Raw genomic sequence first — 20,481 nt, 5'->3', positions numbered from 1 at the left:
TGTCAAGCACTCGAATAGTTGAGCGCGCTGTCCTATGACAGCTCTTGTTTTGTTTGTTATATGGATAAAATAGGTGTCCAACTTAACATTATGCAGTGTTCTGCAGCTATGTTTCCTATTTCATTGCTTCATCACACATGAATGTTGTTTGCAGACACGAATATTGATTGCTGATGTGAATGTTAATAACAGATGTGAAAGTTGTTTGTCGAAGTGAATATTGATTGCAGACGCTGTCTATGAAAACTGCAGATGAGAATGGTAGCACTGTCATTCTGGCCAATGATCCAGACGCAGACAGACTGGCAGTGGCAGAGAAAGCCAAGTGAGTTCACATGATTGGCAAATAAGTTAGTATTACTCTGGGAACTGGGAAAAGGGGCTTAATGCAAGTGCGTTAAGTGTTGACCCAAATAAGCCTGCACAGTCTGCATCGGCTAATCAGATATGACACTTTTTGCTTTTATGGTATTTTTATACCCCCACAAAGGAAGTTTAGGGGGGTATATAGGAGTGAGCCTGTTTGTCTGTTGGTTGGTCGGTCGGTCGGTCCGTATTAAGTGTCTGCTCTCTAATTCAAGTTGTTTTCATCCGATCTTCACCAAACTTAGTCAGATGTATGTATATATATATATATATATACTATATATATATTTTCCTTTTTTTATGGCATACTTTACATACTTCCTCATATATATATGTATGTACATTTTTTATATATGTGTGTGTGTGTTTTTGTATATATATTTTTTAAATACGTGTGTAAATAACCTACACAATCTTGTATAACTGGTATAACTGTTATATGATAAACAATTATATATGTAAATAAGGAACACTGATAAATGTACATTTTAAACTGAAATGAAACGTTTTGCATGATCATGTAAGTTTTTTCTTTATTTTTGGCTTTCTTGTAAGAAATATACATTTCACATCTGAACAATTTATTATTATTGCTCTGATACAGATTAGGTCACCTAGATCTTATAAACTTTTTTCGTGTGTTTACTCATCTTTTGTATTCCGATCCTCACATTTGGAGCATATAACATATATTTATGCCCCCCCTTCGAAGAAGAGGGGGTATATTGCTTTGCACATGTCAGTCGGTCGTGTCGGTCGGTCGGTCGGTCGGTCCGTCCACCAGGTGGTTTCCGGGTGATAACTCAAGAACGCATACGCCTGACTCACAGATGACCCCTATTGATTTTGAGGTCACTAGGTCAAAGGTCAAGGTCACAGTGCCAAAAAACGTATTCACACAATGGCTGCCATTACAACGGACAGCCCATATGGGGGGCATGCATGTTTTACAAACAGCCCTTGTTTTAAAATGTGTTTGAAAAATACTTTTCAAATTTTAAATGTACATTTTCAATAAATAATTCCATGTCATTAACCTATAATTTTACATTTTTTTTGGTAAGAACCCAATCTTTGTTCAAAAAAAGATAAAAGTTGCTTTTTTACTCCAACTACTTCCAAACGTGTTTTATTATCAAAACCAAATGTTTCTGTATCTTTAATTTACAATATGTATGTACAGATATCTAACATGACGTAACATGCCTCACAATTGACCAGTTTTATATTTCTTTGTATTGTTTTGTATGTGGAATGATGGGCTTTTTGCCTTTTTCCTGAATATTGCATATCTATCTATCTATTTAAAAGAAATGCTTTTCATATAGCATATGTAATAACAAACAGCTTGTTTATTCTTATATTAAGAAACAAGGGACATAATTGTCACCAAACCAGGTTTTCAATAAAAACAAGAGCTTGTCACAGTAGTGCCAAATCCCCACTGAAATGTGTTTGCTTGTATGACAACATTTGTTTTAGAGAGTAGAATAATATTTGTAAAACATGGCACCTGTGTCATCTATTTATATTTCAAGGATCAATTAATTATATAGTTTTGGAGTTATGCTGTAGAGAATTTAATATATTGAAAAGCTAAATATTTACTATGAAATTAAATTAAATATAATTTAAAATAAAAAATAAATAAATAAATAATATATATATATATATATATATATATATATACATACAAATAAAGGGAGATAATTCAAAAACTATGGCTGAAAGAGTGATGGTTCATGTTCACTGCACTTCTCCTAGTTGCCATCTGTTTATATTTTTAGTTTCAAGTAAATCCCTTTAGAAATTTAGAGTTTTGCTCCGGACAAAAATTTACTTTGAAATTAAATACCGTATTTTACCATGTATAGCGCGCTACCATGTATAACGCGCATGCGATTTTTTAAAGCCAAAATGGAGAAAAAAAAAATTCAAGACCAAAAACCTGAAAATTTGGCAGAAAATGGCCGCCATTCTTATATTGCGCAATCATTTAATCTGAGTTTTTCGGGCGCTTAATTTTTTGTTTTAAAGTAGGGAGCGTTTATACGATCAGGAGCATGGGTTGCAAAGCACTATATTTTCGACAATTTTTAAGATTATTCTCTCGAGAACACCGTTATGTCCTTATTTCCGCTGCGCATGTTTGCGTTAAATTCGAACCACTATTACCTATTCCTCACATTTGAACAGTGTAACATTTTCATTACCTGCCGCTCACAACATCGTATGACATCTTCTTCTGCAGACCCGCAACATCTCAATGTCCAATTTTACGCAAATCGTCCGTGGATCCCATTTTATTTTTCATCGACTTAAATATTTCCCCATTAAGAGATGCTCCCCAATAAATCCAGTTTGACCCAGTATTTCGCGCCTTCACTGCGTCTAGTTGATAAGTATTTATAGTAAGACAAACAATACACCCGAACGCTCAATTCCATACAGTTGGCGTTATCCGCGTAAAGCCATTTGACAAATATCATTTGCTTGTCTCTATTGAAAGAAAATAAAACGAGTCTATATCTCTATTGTTGGTTTGTAACCTACGTAGTATACTCGCACAGTAGCATATTTATGCAGAGATCGGAAAATCATTGATAAATGTATTCGTCGTTTCAATGCTTAGGGATCGATATACCTCGATTTTTTTAATGAACAATCAATGAAGAAGTGTGAAAACACCAACAAAGACATTTTTTTTTCATCTTTTAATTTTTGTCAAAACAATTACTACCCCGTTCATTCCTAACCTTTCCCGCTATTTGTTGTTTCTACAACGGCCCCTTCAGTCTATAACATTATAGGGTGTAGTTTTTATACGCCCGTATAAATACGGGACGTATTATGTGAAACCCCTTGGCGGCGGGCGGGCGGCGGGCGGCGGGCGGGCGGCGGGCGGCGGGCGGCGGGCGGAAGGCATCACTTTGTCCGGACTCTAATTCAAATTGTATTCATCCGATCTTCACCAAACTTGGTCAGCAGTTGCATCTAGTTGATATCTAGGCCAAGTTCGAATATGGGTCATGCCGGGTCAAAAACTAGGTCATAGGGTCAATAAGTGCATTTTCAAAGGGGCCACTTTGTCCGGACTCTATTTCAAATTGTATTCATCCGATCTTCACCAAACTTGGTCAGCAGTTGCATCTAGTTGATATATAGGCCAAGTTCGAATATGGGTCATGCCGGGTCAAAAACTAGGTCATAGGGTCAATTAGTGCATTTTCAACGGCGCCACTTTGTCCGGACTCTAATTCAAATTGTATTCATCCGATCTTCACCAAACTTGGTCAGAAGTTGTATCTAGACAATATCTAGGTCAAGTTCGAATATGGGTCATGCTGGGTCAAAAACTAGGTCACAGGGTCACTTAGTGCATTTCAAGCATTTAGCATGGTGTCCACTCTCTAATTGAAGTAGTTTTCATCCAATCTTCACCAAACTTGGTCAGAAGTTGTATCTAGACAGTATTTAGGTCAAGTTGGAATATGGGTCATTCCAGGTCAAAAACTAGGTCACAGGGTCACTTAAACCATTTCAAGCATTTAGCAAGTGCTCTCTAATTGAAGTAGTTTTCATCCGATCTTCACCAACTTTGGTCAGAAGTTGTGTCTAGACAATATCTACATGTAGGTGAAGTTCAAATATGGGTCTTGCCAGGTTAAAAACTAGGTCACGAGGTCCCGTAGTGCATTTCAATCATTTAGCATGGTGTCTGCTCTCTAATTGAAGTAGTTTTCATCAGATCTTCACCAACTTTGGTCAGAAGTTGTGTCTAGATGATATGTAGGTCAAGTTCAAATATGGGTCATGGTAAAGTTATCAAGTTGTCCAAAGTCTTAAAACGGGCGTATCTTGTGACAGTTTGGCACTCTTGTTTTGCAATAACAAAAATGGCGGCAATTGTGAAGATTTACGATTACGAAATGGATTTTTTGCAATTTAGCAACCAGGAAAGCGTTGTGTCAATGTATTACGCGCACTGAATTTTTATTTTGAAATTTGAAGGTAAAAAACTGCACGCTATGCATGGTAAAATACGGTAAAGGGAGATGATTAAAAAACTAAGGTAGATAGAGTTATGCCTCTCAGCCACTGCACTTCTCCTACTTGCCATCTGTTTATATTTTAAGTTTCAAGTAAATCCCTTCAGTAGATTTAGAGTTATGCTCCGGACAAAAATATACTTTGAAATTAAATAAAGGGAAATAATTCAAAAATTAAGGTAGATAGAGTTATGGTTCTTAGTCACTGCACTTCTACTACTTGCCATCTGTTTATATTTAAAGTTTCAAGTAAATCCCTTCAGTAGATTTAGAGTTATGCTCTGGACAAAAATTTACTTTGAAATTAAATAAAGGGAGATAATTCAAAAACTAAGGTAGATAGAGTTATGGTTCTTAGTCACTGCACTTCTCCTACTTGCCATATGTTTATATTCAAAGTTTCAAGTAAATCCCTTCAGTAGATTTAGAGTTATGCTCCGGACAAAAATATACTTTGAAATTATATAAAAGGGGAGATAATTCAAAAACTAAGGTAGATAGAGTTATGGTTCTTGGTCACTGCATTTCTCCTAGTTGTCATCTGTTTATATTCTTTTAAAGTAAATCCATTGAATAGATTTGGAGTAATGCTCTGGACAAAGTTTCAGACGGACGCACAGACGGACGGCCAGACAGACGGACAGGACTAATTACTATATCCCCTCCGAATTTATTTTCGGCAGGGATAAAAAAGTCTGATAAAGGGAGACAACTTCAACTCAAAATGTGCATTGCTACTGATTGTTCATCACAATTACCCCCCTTGTTTCAAAATCAATCAGTTTTTCGACCCTGTGACCTAGTTTCTGACCCGGCATGACCCATATTCAAACTTGACCTAGATATTGTCTAGATACAACTTCTGACCAAGTTTCGTAAAGATAAAAAAACTATTTGAATTAGAGAGCGGACAAAATGCTCAATGTTTATAACGCACTTAGTGACCCCGTGACCTAGTTTTAAACCCGGCATTACCCATATTCGAACTTGACCTAGATATTGTCTAGATACAACTTCTGACTAAGTTTTGTAAAGATTGGATGAATACTATTTGAATTAGAAAGCGGACAAGCTTGTTCCGCCAGCCAGCCCGCCAGCCCGCCCGCATTCGCCAATCTAATAACCAGTTTTTTCCTTCAGAAAACCTGGTTAAAAATATTGCAGCACACTATGTTCTGTTTGAATCTAAGTTCAGTACATTTCACTTTGTGTTATATGATTATGCAAAAGTTGTTCTATGTAGATAGAACAGGTTTTGTCAAAGATGTAGATCAATTATGTTGCTAAAATCAATTACTAGATTATCACCCCACTTCTGCTCTTTGTTTACCGAATATGGGTCATGCCAGGTCAAGAACTAGGTCACGGGGTCACTTAGTGCGTTTTTAACATTGAGCATTGTGTCTGCTCTCTAATTCAAGTAGTTTTCATCCCATCTTCACCAAACTTAGTCAGAAGTTGTATCTAGATGATGTTTAGGTCAAGTTTGAATATGGGTCATGCCGGGTCAACAACTAGGTCACTGGGTCACTTAGTGTGTTTAAAACTGTTTTTTGTGAAGACAACATGCAAAATATTCTGTGTCAATACGGTATGTGGGGGTATTCGTCATGTCTGTGACAAAGCTCTAGTTCATTTTTGTCATATCTGGTTTCAAAGTACATTTTTATGACTTCAGGCTAAGTGGAGATGCAGAATTACATTTTAGAAAAACTGGATATCAGTCATTGTATATATTGTCAAACATAAGGTAAACATTAAGTTGCAAAGTTGAATATATGTACCTGATATTTTTTTTAAAGACTTCCAAAGAAATAAAAGGTGATAAAAAGTTGGTAACTCACTAAAATCTTGCACAATGTAGCATCATTTATACATGAATTTATGTGGCTTTACTTTGCTGGACCTGCTTTGCTTCTGCAGTGGGGAGTGGATCATCTTTACAGGCAATGAGATTGGTGCCCTGCTTGGCTGGTGGTCCTGGTTTACATTCAGACAGAGGTGTCTGGACACACCAGGTGGGTACCAATGTACACAAATGTATATAAGCATAATTATTCCCATCAGTACTCAGCTAAATTCAGTTGATTGTAATCCAGATCACCTGTACTCCAGTACACAGCTGTACATAATTGAACTTATCTGTATGCAAGTTGTTCAGGTTCGCGTATTTACGGAAAAAAATATGAATATTTACTCTGCTGTCTGCGATTGTATTCAACTGTATCCAGTTGTACTCAGCTTTAATCAGTTGTGGTTTGCTGTGGGAAATTGTTCTCTGATGTACACATAGATGTACACTTCTGAGGAAACAGGGTGTAATGCATGTGCATAAAGTGTCGTCCCTGATTAGCCTGTGCAGAAGACACTTAAATGGATTTTTGTAAATTAGATGAACAATACCAAAAAACCTGAAAGTGTTGTCTCTGCTTAGCTTGTTCAGTCTGCACAGGCTAATCTGGGACAGCACTTTACCCACAAGTATTTCCCAGGTGGAGCCCGATCCTGGTTTTCTCAGAGCGAGGCCAATTTGTGTTCAGCAGTACACAATTGGAATAAGCCATACTGGGAAACACTAAAGTTTGCTACACTGTAATCAGCTGTTCTCTATAGCTGTATCTCAGTTGCACCGATAAAGCCATGATCACAACCAATTGTCTCATAGACAGACTGCAGATCAGACATAAGGGTTCCCAATATAAACAGCTCTATTTTTAATATGGCAAAAATGTCAAATCATTTGTCTTCTTTAGTTTATGAATGCATATAAATTGTCTTTTTCCCACCTGATTTTCTTACAATGTGTGCACAATGCCTTAGCAACAGGGGTTTGAGGAACAATCAATGCATCAACTTAAAGGCTTGCACTTAAGTCAGTTTTGCTGTAAGCGGAAGCCTTGCGATTGATTTAAAAAAAGCACAATTGATGTTTGTTTTACACATTTTTTTAAGAAGAATCTCAAAGCAAGCTAGATGTTAGGTCAATGTGGCCCAGTTGTGTCTATGACTAAAGGTTTGTCTACATACTTAAATGGTGTTTTTCCTCATTCAATATCTACACACTATTGGGCTGAAATAAGTTAACTCTTACGAAATCTCAGAACCTTTAGAGAAATATATCTAGGACTGTTTCATATATGATTTGATCAATCAGTTAAAGATTATGCAACACAATGCAATATATTTTACTGAAAACAGATTCAGAAATAAAATGAATCTTCGAAAATAAAATATATTTTTAGTCCTTTTTGTGAATGCTGTTGCCAAAATGTTTTTACAAATAGCTATTTTACTAGTAAAATAAGGTTCCTTTCAGCGTCTGAATGCTACATGTTCAGCAGCACTGTTAGTTCAAAGATTCTAGAGACCATTGCCAAGAAAGAGGGATTTAACTTTGAGGTAAGCAACTTGTTTATGATTTGAGCTTACCTGAGCACTTTGAGATTAGAAACTTGTTAGTGAATTTACCTCACCTGAGCACAGAGTGCTCATGGTAAGCTATTTGTGTCAGCCTTAATCCTGTGTAATGGGTCATGCATCCTGTGTCGTCAACTTTACGATTGCTATGAAACTAGAGGCCACTTTAGTATCCAACCTTGATGAAAGTAGTACAGAATGTTTATCTTGACAAAAGCTTGGCTCTCTTGGAATCTGTGTCTTGTGGGACAAAGAAATTGAGCCAGCTTGTCAAGTTTTGTTACCAGTCTAGAGAAATTAAGTTAGCTTAAGTTAGCTCATTCTTAATATTAGTTTGGCAGAATGTTTTTAATATCTTGAAAAGATCTGGCAGAGTGTGAATTTCGGTCAGATGCCCTTTAAACTAGGTCACCAGATCAAATTGTTACCACTATAGAGGACAGATTCATCTTAAATTAGTGATCGGATTGGTCAATTGGCTTGATACTTTCAATATGAATTGGCATTGGACAGTAGATGGCCCCTATTTAAATTGGGGTCACAAGTTAAAAGGTCTAGGTCACTGTCACACTAATTGTGTTTTTTTTCCGATCAATAACTCATAAAATAATCACCGATTGGCATGATACTTTCCATGTGCATTAGCCTTGGACAGAAGATGACCCAAATTGAAATTGGGGTCACTAGGTCACAGGTCAAGGTCATTATCGCAAAAGGTGTGAAAATTGTTTCTGATCAATGACTCGTCAATGAATTAACTGATATGCTTGATGCTTCGCATGTTCATAGGCCTTGGACAGTAGGTGACCCTATTGAATTTGGGGTCGCTAGGTCAAGGTCATTATGGCAATGAGTATGAAAAATGTTTCCCATCAATAACTTGTCAATAAATTGACTGATGGGCTTGATACTCCACATGTGCATTGGCCTTGGAAAGTAGATTCCAAACTTGAACTTTGGGTCACTAGGTTAAAAGTCAAGGTCACTGTGACAATTAGTGTGAAATTATTTCAGGTCAAAAATTCTTCAACAAAGTGACCAATTGGCTTGATAATAAACATGTGCATTGGCCTTTGACATTAGATGACCCCTATAAAAAGTTTATATGAAGTATTGACATAAGTGCACTATTCTGTGTCAACTAAAAACTATTTCAAGCGGCTTATATGATTAGATTAACTCTTATGGTCAGTTTTGTTTCAAGAAATCCTGTGTCAAGGCCCTGTTTGGGGCAGCACCTGTCTCCCACTGCAAAGCTCTTGTTGATCTAGGCTCTTGTGTGTCAAACATTTACTAGTATGTCACTATTAAATATCGTAGGAAAACCTTGTAACAACTTTAGAAGCCAAATTTATGACTCAACCTTTATAAACATTTATCAGAATGTATTTTTATGCCCCAAGATTGAATGACCGGGGGTATATTGTTTTTGGCCTGTCTGTCTGTCATTGAATGTGTCACAAACTTTAACCTTGGTCAAAACTTTTGAAATATTGAAGATAGCAACTTGATATTTTGCATGCATGTGTATCTCATGGAGCTGCACATTTTGAGTAGTGGAAGGTCAAGGTCATCCTTCAAGGTCAAAGGTCAAATATATGGCTTCAAAGAAGCGCATTAGGGTGCATTGTGTATCTGAAAAACACATCTCTTGTTTACTATATCAAAGCGAAATTGGATTTGGGTAATGTGTGTCCAAAAATTAGGTCGAGAGGTAAAATCTTAGGAACTTTGGAAAATTACTGCCATAGAAGCTACATTTTTTACTCAATCTTGATGAAAAATGATATGTATGTTAAATTTGACTAGGTCAATGCCATGTTTAAATCTGGGTCAAGTGAGGTCAAAAGTCTACCTTGAAATCAGGTGAGCGCATCTGGGACATCATGACCCTCTTTGATGGATTGTCAGAATGTTATGTTGCATGTGATACAGATCTTTGTGAGGAAAGCAAGATAAATTGACTAAATTGACATGTGTTAAACTTTATACTACAACAGTTCAAATGTTTAACAAGTTTGAATGAATGTTTGTAAATTGCAAAACACTTATATCTCAGGGGAGTAATAACTAATTTTCTCTATTTCCTCAGGAAACGCTGACTGGTTTCAAGTGGATGGGAAATCGTGCGGACACAGTGTTGAAAGAAGGCAAGACAGTGCTGTTTGCCTTTGAGGAGGCGATAGGGTTCATGTGTGGCTCCACTGTGCTGGACAAGGACGGGGTATCAGCTGCAGCAGTCTGTGCTGAGATGGCCACATATGTGTACAATGAGGGGAAGACTCTGAAGGGGCAACTCAATGATATATTTGATGAGTAAGTTTTAATTTTCATTTCATATGTTTCTAATGGAAAACATTTGAAAATTGTATTGTTAACTGATTTACAAGGTATTTGCAGTTTGCTGATTTGAGTCAAGGTTTGTGTATGAACAGAAAACTCAATGGAATATTCGTAGAGTAAGTTAAGCACTCATAATATATTTGCAGTTTGGAAAGATTTGAGTGAAGACTTTTAGTGACAAAACAGAAAACTGATGGTATATTTACTTGGTATTGTATTTGATAGTGCTTTCAATGTTTAGGGATTTTCAGTCTGACGATAATTCATAGTTTAGATAATTTTGGGTTTGGAAATGAAACTGGTATAGTGGTGTTTTTATGGCTTCTATCATGTGTAAGTTTCAAGTGTTTTTAGCTTCTGATACTATTTGATCCCTGCTCTGGGAAAATAGGGCTTAATGCAGATGTTGAAAGTGTTGTCCCTGATTAGTCTTTGCAGTCTGCTAATTAAGGACAAGATAACACTGTCCGCTTTTATGGTATTTTTGTTTAAATGAAGCCTCTTCTAGTGAAAATCCACTTTAGGCGTTAAGTAACCTCCCTTATAAGCCTGTGTGGACTGCATAGTCAAATCTGGGACAACACTTTATGCACATGCTCACGTTCCCAGGTATGGACTTCATGTGTCGAACAACTCCTACTATATCTGCCATGATCAGAAGATAATCAAGTCCATGTTTGATGACATCAGAAACTACAACAATACTGGCAAAGTAAGTTTGTAGAGTAATTAACATAAAATAGCATGTTTCTTTAGAAATTTAAGAATTCTGCTAAGATAAAATTGCAGATGAATGTCTCTAAAATTGTTACCAATATTCCCATGTCTCCTTAAGATAAACTTAAGTAAAGTCACAAAATTATGTAATCCTGTGGCTGGTTTAATGATATTTACATGATTTTAAATGGCCTTATCTTGTTAAGATTTATTAAAAAAACATCTTAGCTCAACTGAGCACAAAGTGCTCATGTTGAGCTATTGTGGTATGTTCCGCAGTGTGTGTCTTCAACTTAATTTGTTATCCTTATTGTATTAGAGGTCACATTTGTAACGCAATATTCATAAAACTTCAGAATGTTTATCTTGACAATTTCTAGGTTAGATAGATAGATAGATTTATTTCTGCATAGGAAGCATATACACAGTTCACAACATAACATAGAATAAAATAATAAGCAATTATTAAAAACTATATCATGTACAATAAACTATGACATGCTCACCAAACCAAGGATAACACAAAAAAGAGCAAGCCCTTATTTCCATTGTGGTCCTTATTATTGGTGGCATGACAATAAGAGGCAGTTGTATTGTGGGTTAATTGCAATAAAAAACTGGGTCATCAGGTTAAATCCCATAAAAACCTAGTTACTACTCTAGAGGCAACATGTATAACTCAATCTAGATAAAATTTAGTCAGGGTGTAAATCTTGACTATTCCTAGGCTGAATTCGAATTAGAGCACTTCTGAATAGGCCATCTTTATGACTCAATCTTCATGAAACTTTTTCTGAATGTGTATTTTTACAATCTCTAGGCTGAGTTCAAATCTAGGTCAAAATAATAAGTCCCAACTATAGAGGCCACATATTTTAGTAAAAACTAACAAAATGTTATAAAAAGGACACATTTATTACTCAACTTTGAAAAAACTTTGTCTGAAGTAAATCTTGACAATATCTAGACTTAATATTAATCCAGTTTATGTGTGTCAATTACCAATTACAATATTTCAAGCAATATTTGAAACTTGGTAATGTGGGTTTAAGAACTAGGTCACTAGGTCAATGATGAACAAACTTATTAAACCACCTTAGAAGCCACATTTATGAAACAATTTTGATTTAAAAAAGGTGATGCTTGAATTTTGGTTAGTGGGGTCAAATATGTACCTTGAAATCAAGTGAGAGCATCAGGGCAATGATTGCCCTTTTTCTTGAAAAAAAATAAAGTTGAAAATTTTATGTATCCTCCTGCAATTTCATTCTGTTATATGTTATAATATGTATCATTTGTTGAACAGTACCCTGAGAGTTGTGACCAATATAAGATCAAGTACATTCGTGATTTAACGGCTGGATTTGATAACAGCTGTCCTGATAACAAACCAGTAAGTGCCAATTTCATTTCACTTGTAATTTACCTTTAAGTATATTTATTTATTATTGTTGGGTAGAAATATGAAAATAAATGAAGAAATACAGATTCAATTTGATAAAAACAGTTTTCATACCAGTGTATAAAATGTAAGTTTCTCTTAAACAGACAACCATAAACTAATAATGTAAGAACATGATTAACATACAACTGCTATGGGAGAACAATTGCTATTACAATATAATATGCATAAATATTTGAGCGACTATGTACCAGTTACCATTAAAAGATGATTGACATATAAACAGGCAACAATTGACCTGTTGATATCAGAAAAGTAAAGACAGATAAACATTTGACCAGTTACAATTATAAGATGATTGACAGATATATATGCTAAATTTTACCAGTTACTGATATACATGCTACATTTGACCAGTTACTGTTAGAAGATAATTGACATATATACATGTACTTTCTACAATTTACCAGTTACCGTGAGAAGATAATTGACAGATATACATGCAATATTTTACCCATTACCATTTAGAAGATAATTTCTTCGTTCAACCAGTTACCATTTAGAAGATAATTGACATTTATACATGTACTTTCTACATTTTACCAGTTGCCATAAGAAAATAATTGACAGATATACATTCCTTATTTTACCAATTACCATTTAGAAGATAATTAACAGATATACATGCATCATTTGAACATTTACCATTTAGAAGAAAATTGACTGATGTACATGCTATATTTGCCCAGTTACTGTTAGAAGAAAATAGACCGAAATACATTCTGCATTTTACCAATTAACATTAGAAGATTATTGACAGATATACATGCTTCATTTGACCAAAAGAAAATTGATGGATTTACATGCTACATTTGACCAATTACTATTAGAAAATTATTCACAGATATACATGCTGTGATTGACCAGTTTCCATAAAAAGATAATTGACAGATGTATATGCTACATTTGACCAGTTACCATTGGACAATAATTGAAAGATATTTATGCTTGCCTCTGTCTATTTGTCAAAGGGAGTGTGCAATCATGAGTTTAGTTCAATACATGATTAAAAAACCATAATTGATCATTGATTGACATAGAAACTGACCAATTATTTACAAATGTTATAATGCAAACTAATTTAATGTATGAATGTTTAATGTCGAGTAAGTCAAAATTTCCCATAATATAGTTATGTACCCATGTATAGTTGCTGCCAGTGAGCAAGTCTAGTCAGATGATCACATTCACGTTTGAGAACGGTTGCGTGGCAACTCTGCGTACCAGTGGAACAGAGCCAAAGATCAAGTGGTACACTGAGCACAGACCAGACCCTGCGTCCGGGTAAGATACGGAATAATTGCGTGGTTTTTAGCTCACCTGTTTAAAGAACACTTAATAAGTCATATTTGCGTCTCCTTCTGGATATAGATAAATTATTTCCATTGAATAACTTGAGACGAAATGTGGTCATGAAACTGCAAGGATAAATATCTTGTATCAAAACTTTATCAATATATTTGAGTTGGCAGTTGTCTAGGTCAACTAAATTAAATATAGGCAATTGTTTTTTTTTCCCCCGGATCGAAAGATCGAGGGCATATTGTTTTTGGCCTGCCTGTCTGTCATTCATTCATTGTGTGTGTCCCAAAACTTTAACCTTGGTTAAAGTTTTGCAATAACTTTTGCATTATTGAAGATATCAACTTGATATTTGGCATGCATGTGTATCTCATGGAGCTGCACATTTTGAGTGGTGAAAGGTCAAGGTCATCCTTCAAGGTCAAAGGTCAAATATATGGCTTCAAAGCGGCGCAATAGGGGAAATTGTGTTTCTGACAAACACATCTCTTGTTAGTAAATAATTTGAAAAGAAATTGAACTGATGTAATAATAATTATTTCATGAAAAAATGATGACTTATCGTGGGATTGCACATGGTCTAATGGGTTATCTGGGTCGAAGGTCACTACTTTTGTATAGAGAAAAATGTGAACCCTGATTTTGAATACAGCTTGTTAAGGTGTAATAAAACTGAGGCCATTAGGATTTTAATGTTATATGAGCCACCATCTGGGAAAACTGGGCTTAATACATGTGCTGAAGTTTTGTCCCAGATAAGCTTAAGCATTCCGCACAGGCAAATATCGGACACCATTTTCTGCTTAAACTAGATTTATTGTGTGGGGAAGTTTTGTTGAAACAAAAGATTCCATGAATGTGGAAAGTGTCGTCCCTGATAGGCCTGTGAAGACTGCACATACTTATCTGGGACTGCACTTAATACATGTGCATTTAACCATTTTTCCCAGCAGATTGGGGCCCAAACAAAAAGTGAACGCTGTGACCTATGTGAATCAATGTTTCTGTCTACGAGACTTATGTCAATCAAGGTCTCTGTCTAGGTGACTTATGTCAATCAAGGTCTCTGTCTAGGTGACTTATGTCAATCAAGATCTCTGTCTATGAGACTTATGTCAATCAAGATCTCTGTCTAGGTGACTTATGTCAATCAAGGTCTCTGTCTAGTTGACTTATGTCAATCAAGGTCTCTGTCTAGGTGACTTATGTCAATCAAGGTCTCTGTCTAGGTGACTTATGTCAATCAAGGTCTCTGTCTAGGTGACTGATGTCAATCAAGATCTCTGTCTAGGTGACTTATGTCAATCAAGATCTCTGTCTAGGTGACTGATGTCAATCAAGGTCTCTGTCTAGGTGACTTATGTCAATCAAGGTCTCTGTCTAGGTGACTTATGTCAATCAAGGTCTCTGTCTAGGTGACTTATGTCAATCAAGATCTCTGTCTAGGTGACTTATGTCAATCAAGGTCTCTGTCTAGGTGACTTATGTCAATCAAGGTCTCTGTCTAGGTGACTGATGTCAATCAAGATCTCTGTCTATGTGACTGATGTCAATCAAGATCTCTGTCTAGGTGACTTATGTCAATCAAGGTCTCTGTCTATGTGACTAATGTCAATCAAGGTCTCTGTCTATGTGACTTATGTCAATCAAGGTCTCTGTCTATGTGACTCATGTCAATCAAGATCTCTGTCCATGTGACTTATGTCAATCAAGATCTCTGTCTATGTGACTGATGTCAATCAAGGTCTCTTTCTAGGTGACTGATGTCAATCAAGATCACTTTCTTGGTGACTGATGTCAATCAAGATCTCTGTCTAGGTGACTGATGTCAATCAAGATCTCTGTCTAGGTGACTTATGTCAATTAAGATCTCTGTCTTGGTGACTGATGTCAATCAAGATCACTTTCTAGGTGACTGATGTCAATCAGGGTCTCTGTCTAGGTGACTTATGGGAATCAAGGTCTCTGTCTAGGTGACTGATGTCAATCAAGATCTCTGTCTAGGTGACTTATGTCAATCAAGGTCTCTGTCTATGAGACTTATGTCAATCAAGGTCTCTGTCTATGTGACTTATGTCAATCAAGATCTCTGTCTAGGTGACTGATGTCAATCAAGATCTCTGTCTAGGTGACTTATGTCAATCAAGATCTCTGTCTAGGTGACTTATGTCAATCAAGGTCTCTGTCTATGTGACTTATGTCAATCGTGATCTCTGTCTATGTGACTTATGTCAATCAAGATCTCTGTCTATGAGACTTATGTCAATCAAGATCTCTGTCTAGGTGACTGATGTCAATCAAGATCTCTGTCTAGGTGACTTATGTCAATCAAGATCTCTGTCTAGGTGACTTATGTCAATCAAGATCTCTGTCTAGGTGACTTATGTCAATTAAGATCTCTGTCTTGGTGACTGATGTCAATCAAGATCACTTTCTAGGTGACTGATGTCAATCAAGGTCTCTGTCTAGGTGACTTATGGGAATCAAGGTCTCTGTCTAGGTGACTGATGTCAATCAAGATCTCTGTCTAGGTGACTTATGTCAATCAAGGTCTCTGTCTATGAGACTTATGTCAATCAAGGTCTCTGTCTAGGTGACTGATGTCAATCAAGATCTCTGTCTATGTGACTGATGTCAATCAAGATCTCTGTCTATGTGACTGATGTCAATCAAGGTCTCTGTCTATGTGACTGATGTCAATCAAGATCTCTGTCTAGGTGACTGATGTCAATCAAGATCTCTGTCTGGGTGACTTATTGGAATCAAGGTCTCTGTCTATGTGACTTATGGGAATCAAGGTCTCTGTCTATGTGACTTATGGGAATCAAGGTCTCTGTCTATGTGACTTATGGGAATCAAGGTCTCTGTCTATGTGACTTATGGGAATCAAGGTCTCTGTCTATGTGACGTATGTTAATCAGGGTCTCCGTCTATATGCATTGTGTGAATCAAGTGTCTCTCTCTATATGAATTATGTGAATCAAGTGTCTCTTTGTCTATATGCATAGTGTGAATCAAATGTCTCTGTCCATGTTCGTTATGTGAATCAAGTGTCTCTGTCCATGTGAATAATGTGAATCAAGTGTCTCTGTCCATGTTCATTATGTGCATCAAGTGTCTCTTTCTATGTGCATTGTGTGAATCAAGTGTCTCTGTCTATGTGCATTATGTGAATCAAGTGTCTCTGTCCATGTGCATTATCTGTAACAACTCTATGCCAATGTGCATTATGTGAATCAAGGTCCTTGTCCATGTGAATTATGTGAATCAAGTGTATGCCTTTGTGCAGAATGACGAGATCTCAGACTGAGGCAGAGCTGCAAGACATGGTAGACAGCATCGTGAGGCACTTCTACCAGCCGCAGAAAAATGGACTCATTGCTCGCACGTCCTAAACACCAGGAGGAGAATGGAAATGAAAGAATCTCACACCAGTAAACTCAACTGTAATTAGCATTTGTGAACATTTTAACAGTTATGAAATATAACGCTTTAGATTTTTCCTTTTGGTTGAGGTGATGTTATTGTTACAAAGTCTCCTTTCGGTGTAAATGAGTTGCTCAGTGCACCATTAATATAAGTGAAAAGAAAATATTAGCGTTACAAAAAATAACTTTTTCCTTAATATATTTTGGTGTTTACATGTATACAATGTGATTATCTTTTTTATATGCATATGTAGACTTTACAGCATTATTCTTAAATTAATAAACCAATATTACTCAGATTTTTTTTGCATTTTGCTACAAATGTAGGCAGTTTTAATGTTCTATTTATGTGATGTGTTAGTCTCGTTTACGCCTTTGTATTGTTCAAAGAGTGCTTTTTTACCAATAGTTTGTAAATGAAAGCAATGAGCATTGTTTATCTATTTGAAATATGCGCAATAATATATGTACTGAAACACAAAAATGCATTAAATATCTTCTGAGAAAAACAAACTTGATGCTTATGATGTAAATAATAACGGCAATTAGTTGTTCGTCCAGTCCTTTGACATAATAAATACTGACATATAAAGAATCTTGACATGCTTTCATTGAGTGATTAAACATGATGTTTACATTTTTATCAATTTTTAAAAGTTTCAAATTATTTAACCTTTCAATTGATAACAGTTTCTTTGCAGTGACTAAGTATATAAAAACCTTTTAGAATTAGTATGAACATGATGTTAAACTATACACTTGTCAACATAAAGTATCAAAGGCTTGTTTTTTAGCTTTTGTTTGGTGATTGTGTACTTAGAATGTGTACACAAATGTAAATCTGTATTGGCCTATATGGAAGTGCTGTAGGTGTGTGTCGTGTGTACCTTTGCATTCTTATATTGGTTTTGCTAGACAATATGTTAATAATGAAAAGAAATTGAAAGCATACATTTTTAACTATATTTGTGCTAATATGATGCCATCTGTTGAATTTAATTAATGCGTAGGGATCATATCTGTTGGAAATATGTACAGCAATAGCGGTTATTTAATATTAAATCTGCATTGACATTGTTGTTTTATCGTTTGTACATATTCTCAAAATTCTCACAAGCAAGGAATTCCATTTGAAAACTGTATTATGTAATTATACCCCCACAAATGAAGTTTAGGGGGGTATATAGGAGTGAACCTGTCGGTGGGTCGGTCGGTCTGTCTGTCTGTCGGTCCGTATTAAGGGTCCGCTCTCTAATTCAAGTAGTTTTCATCCGATCTTCACCAAACTTGGTCAGAAGTTGTATCTACATGATGTCTAGGTCAAGTTCGAACATGGGCCTTGCCGGGTCAAAAACTAGGTCATGGGGTCACTTAGTGCGTTTTAAACATTCAGCATGTTGTCCGCTCTCTAATTCAAGTAGTTTTCATCCGATCTTCACCAAACTTGGTCAGAAGTTGTATCTAGATGATCTTAAGGCCAAGTTCAAACATGGGCCTTGCCGGGTCAAAAACTAGGTCATGGGGTCACTTAGTGCGTTTTAAACATTCAGCATGTGGTCCGCTCTCTAATTCAAGTAGTTTTCATCCGATCTTCACTAAACATGGTCAGAAGTTGTATCTTGATGATCTTAAGGCCAAGTTCGAACATGGGCCTTGCCGGGTCAAAAACTAGGTGACTGGGTCATTTAGTGGGTTTTTTAACATTCAGCATGGTGTCCTCTCTCTTATTCAAGTAGTTTTCATCCGATCTTCACCAAACTTGGTCAGAAGTTTTATCAAGATGATCTGAAGGCCAAGTTCGAACATGGGCCATGCCAGATCAAAAACTAGGTCACAGGGTCACTTAGTACGTTTTACACCATGAGCATTGTGTTCACTCTCTATTTCAAGTAAATTAAATCCGATCTTCACCACACTTGGTCAGAAGTTGTAACTAAATGATGTGTAGGTCAAGTTCGAACATGGGCCATGCTGGGTCAAAAACTAGGTCACGGGGTCACATAGTGTGTTTTAAACCTCACCATGTTGTCTGCTCTCTTATTCAAGTAGTTTTTATCCAATCTTCACCAAACTTGGTCAGAAGTTGTATCTTGATAATGTCTAGGGCAAGTTTGAATATGGGTCATGCCGGGTCAAAAACAAGGTCACGGGGTAACTTAGTGCGTTTTAAACATCACAATGTTGTCCGCTCTCTAATTCAAGTAGTTTTCATCCAATCTTCACCAAACTTGGTCAGAAGTTGTATCTAGATGATGTAAAGGTCAAGTTTGAATATGGGTCATGCCGGGTCAAAAACTAGGTCACGGGGTATCTTAGTGCGTTTTAAACCTCACCCTGTTGTCCGCTCTCTAATTCAAGTAGTTTTCATCCAATCCTCACCAAACTTGGTCACAAGTTTTATCTAAATGATCTCTAGAACAAGTTTGAACATGGGCCATTCCGAGCCTAAAACTAGGTCACCGGATCACTTAGTGCGGTTTTTAACATTCAGCATGGTGTCTGCTCTCTAATTAAAGTAGTTTACATCCGATCTTCACCAAACTTGGTCAGAAGTTTTATGGAGATGATCTTAAAGCCAAGTTAGAACATGGGCTATTCTGGGTTAAAAACTAGGTCAAGGGGTCACTTAGTGCATTTTAAAAATTGAGCATGGTGTCTGCTGTCACGTCTGTGACAAAGCTCTAGTTTTAATTATTATTGAACATTACTTTAATATTTGTATTAATCATTTTATGTTCGTGTTTCCAGAAGCCTAGTTTAAAGAAAAACACCTTTTTAATGCTTTTCATTTGTAATGAAAAACATAAAAACATGACTTGAGACTTTTTATAAATACGGGCCCTTGTTTCATCAGTTTTGTGCTACCAAATATAACATATAGCAGTATGAGATAATATGCAAGGAATAGTTTTATCAGACATTATCACGTGCATATTCCTATGGTTTATTCATGTGAAAATGGACCATTTCATGATGGACTGTCCAGAGCCCTTATGAGAACGTCCGTCATCACTTGCCATACGTTTCGATCATTGAACGCCACTTGTCTTCACTGATATATGTATTTATGTTTTTACTTCAAGTAATATCGTTATGTGCTAAGGTTTATATTTATGCACGTTTATCATTTCTTTTACTTTTTTTTTTTATGTTTTGCCAGTCTGATAAGAGTATGGATGCTTTATTAAATGCTATAACACAGCGATCTTGTTGTTTTTGGTTAGTTTGTGTACAAGAGAGTTACGTTTATCATTTTTCTTGGCTACCTTTCCGTGCCTTTCAATCGTGATTCTAAAAATAACCCAACCACTGTGTACATTACTCTTTTGTTTGTAAGCCAGTTTTCAACAGGTATATGTTGTTCGATGCTACATATGCACACTGTCTTGAATGCAGA

General features: G+C 36.1%; 1 protein-coding gene across 5 annotated transcripts in view; it reads left to right on the top strand.

Moving 5' to 3' along the window:
- The window catches only part of LOC127877249 (phosphopentomutase-like), a 43,527-nt gene extending 23,691 nt beyond the window's left edge, over positions 1–19,836 (top strand). The window contains exons 11-19 of one of the 5 annotated variants that reach the window (XR_008048326.1): positions 231–325; positions 6,339–6,433; positions 7,732–7,814; positions 9,925–10,148; positions 10,785–10,887; positions 12,199–12,285; positions 13,505–13,638; positions 16,946–18,442; positions 18,757–19,836. Coding sequence is in view for 1 of the 5 variants with exons in the window: in XM_052422931.1 (XP_052278891.1) it covers positions 231–325; positions 6,339–6,433; positions 7,732–7,814; positions 9,925–10,148; positions 10,785–10,887; positions 12,199–12,285; positions 13,505–13,638; positions 16,946–17,051 (927 nt within the window). In the remaining 4 variants the exon portion in view is untranslated. Of the gene's footprint in view, positions 1–230; positions 326–6,338; positions 6,434–7,731; positions 7,815–9,924; positions 10,149–10,784; positions 10,888–12,198; positions 12,286–13,504; positions 13,639–16,945 lie in introns of all 5 variants that reach the window. The other 4 variants (XR_008048325.1, XR_008048324.1, XR_008048323.1 and 1 more) reach the window with 4 other exon arrangements.
- The last annotated feature ends 645 nt before the right edge of the window (positions 19,837–20,481 follow it).

Source organism: Dreissena polymorpha, chromosome 4, assembly GCF_020536995.1.
Source record: "Dreissena polymorpha isolate Duluth1 chromosome 4, UMN_Dpol_1.0, whole genome shotgun sequence".
NCBI classification, from domain to species: Eukaryota; Metazoa; Mollusca; class Bivalvia; order Myida; family Dreissenidae; genus Dreissena; species Dreissena polymorpha.
Note: the sequence above shows the minus strand (reverse complement) of the source record. Positions and strands in the feature narration are given on the sequence as shown.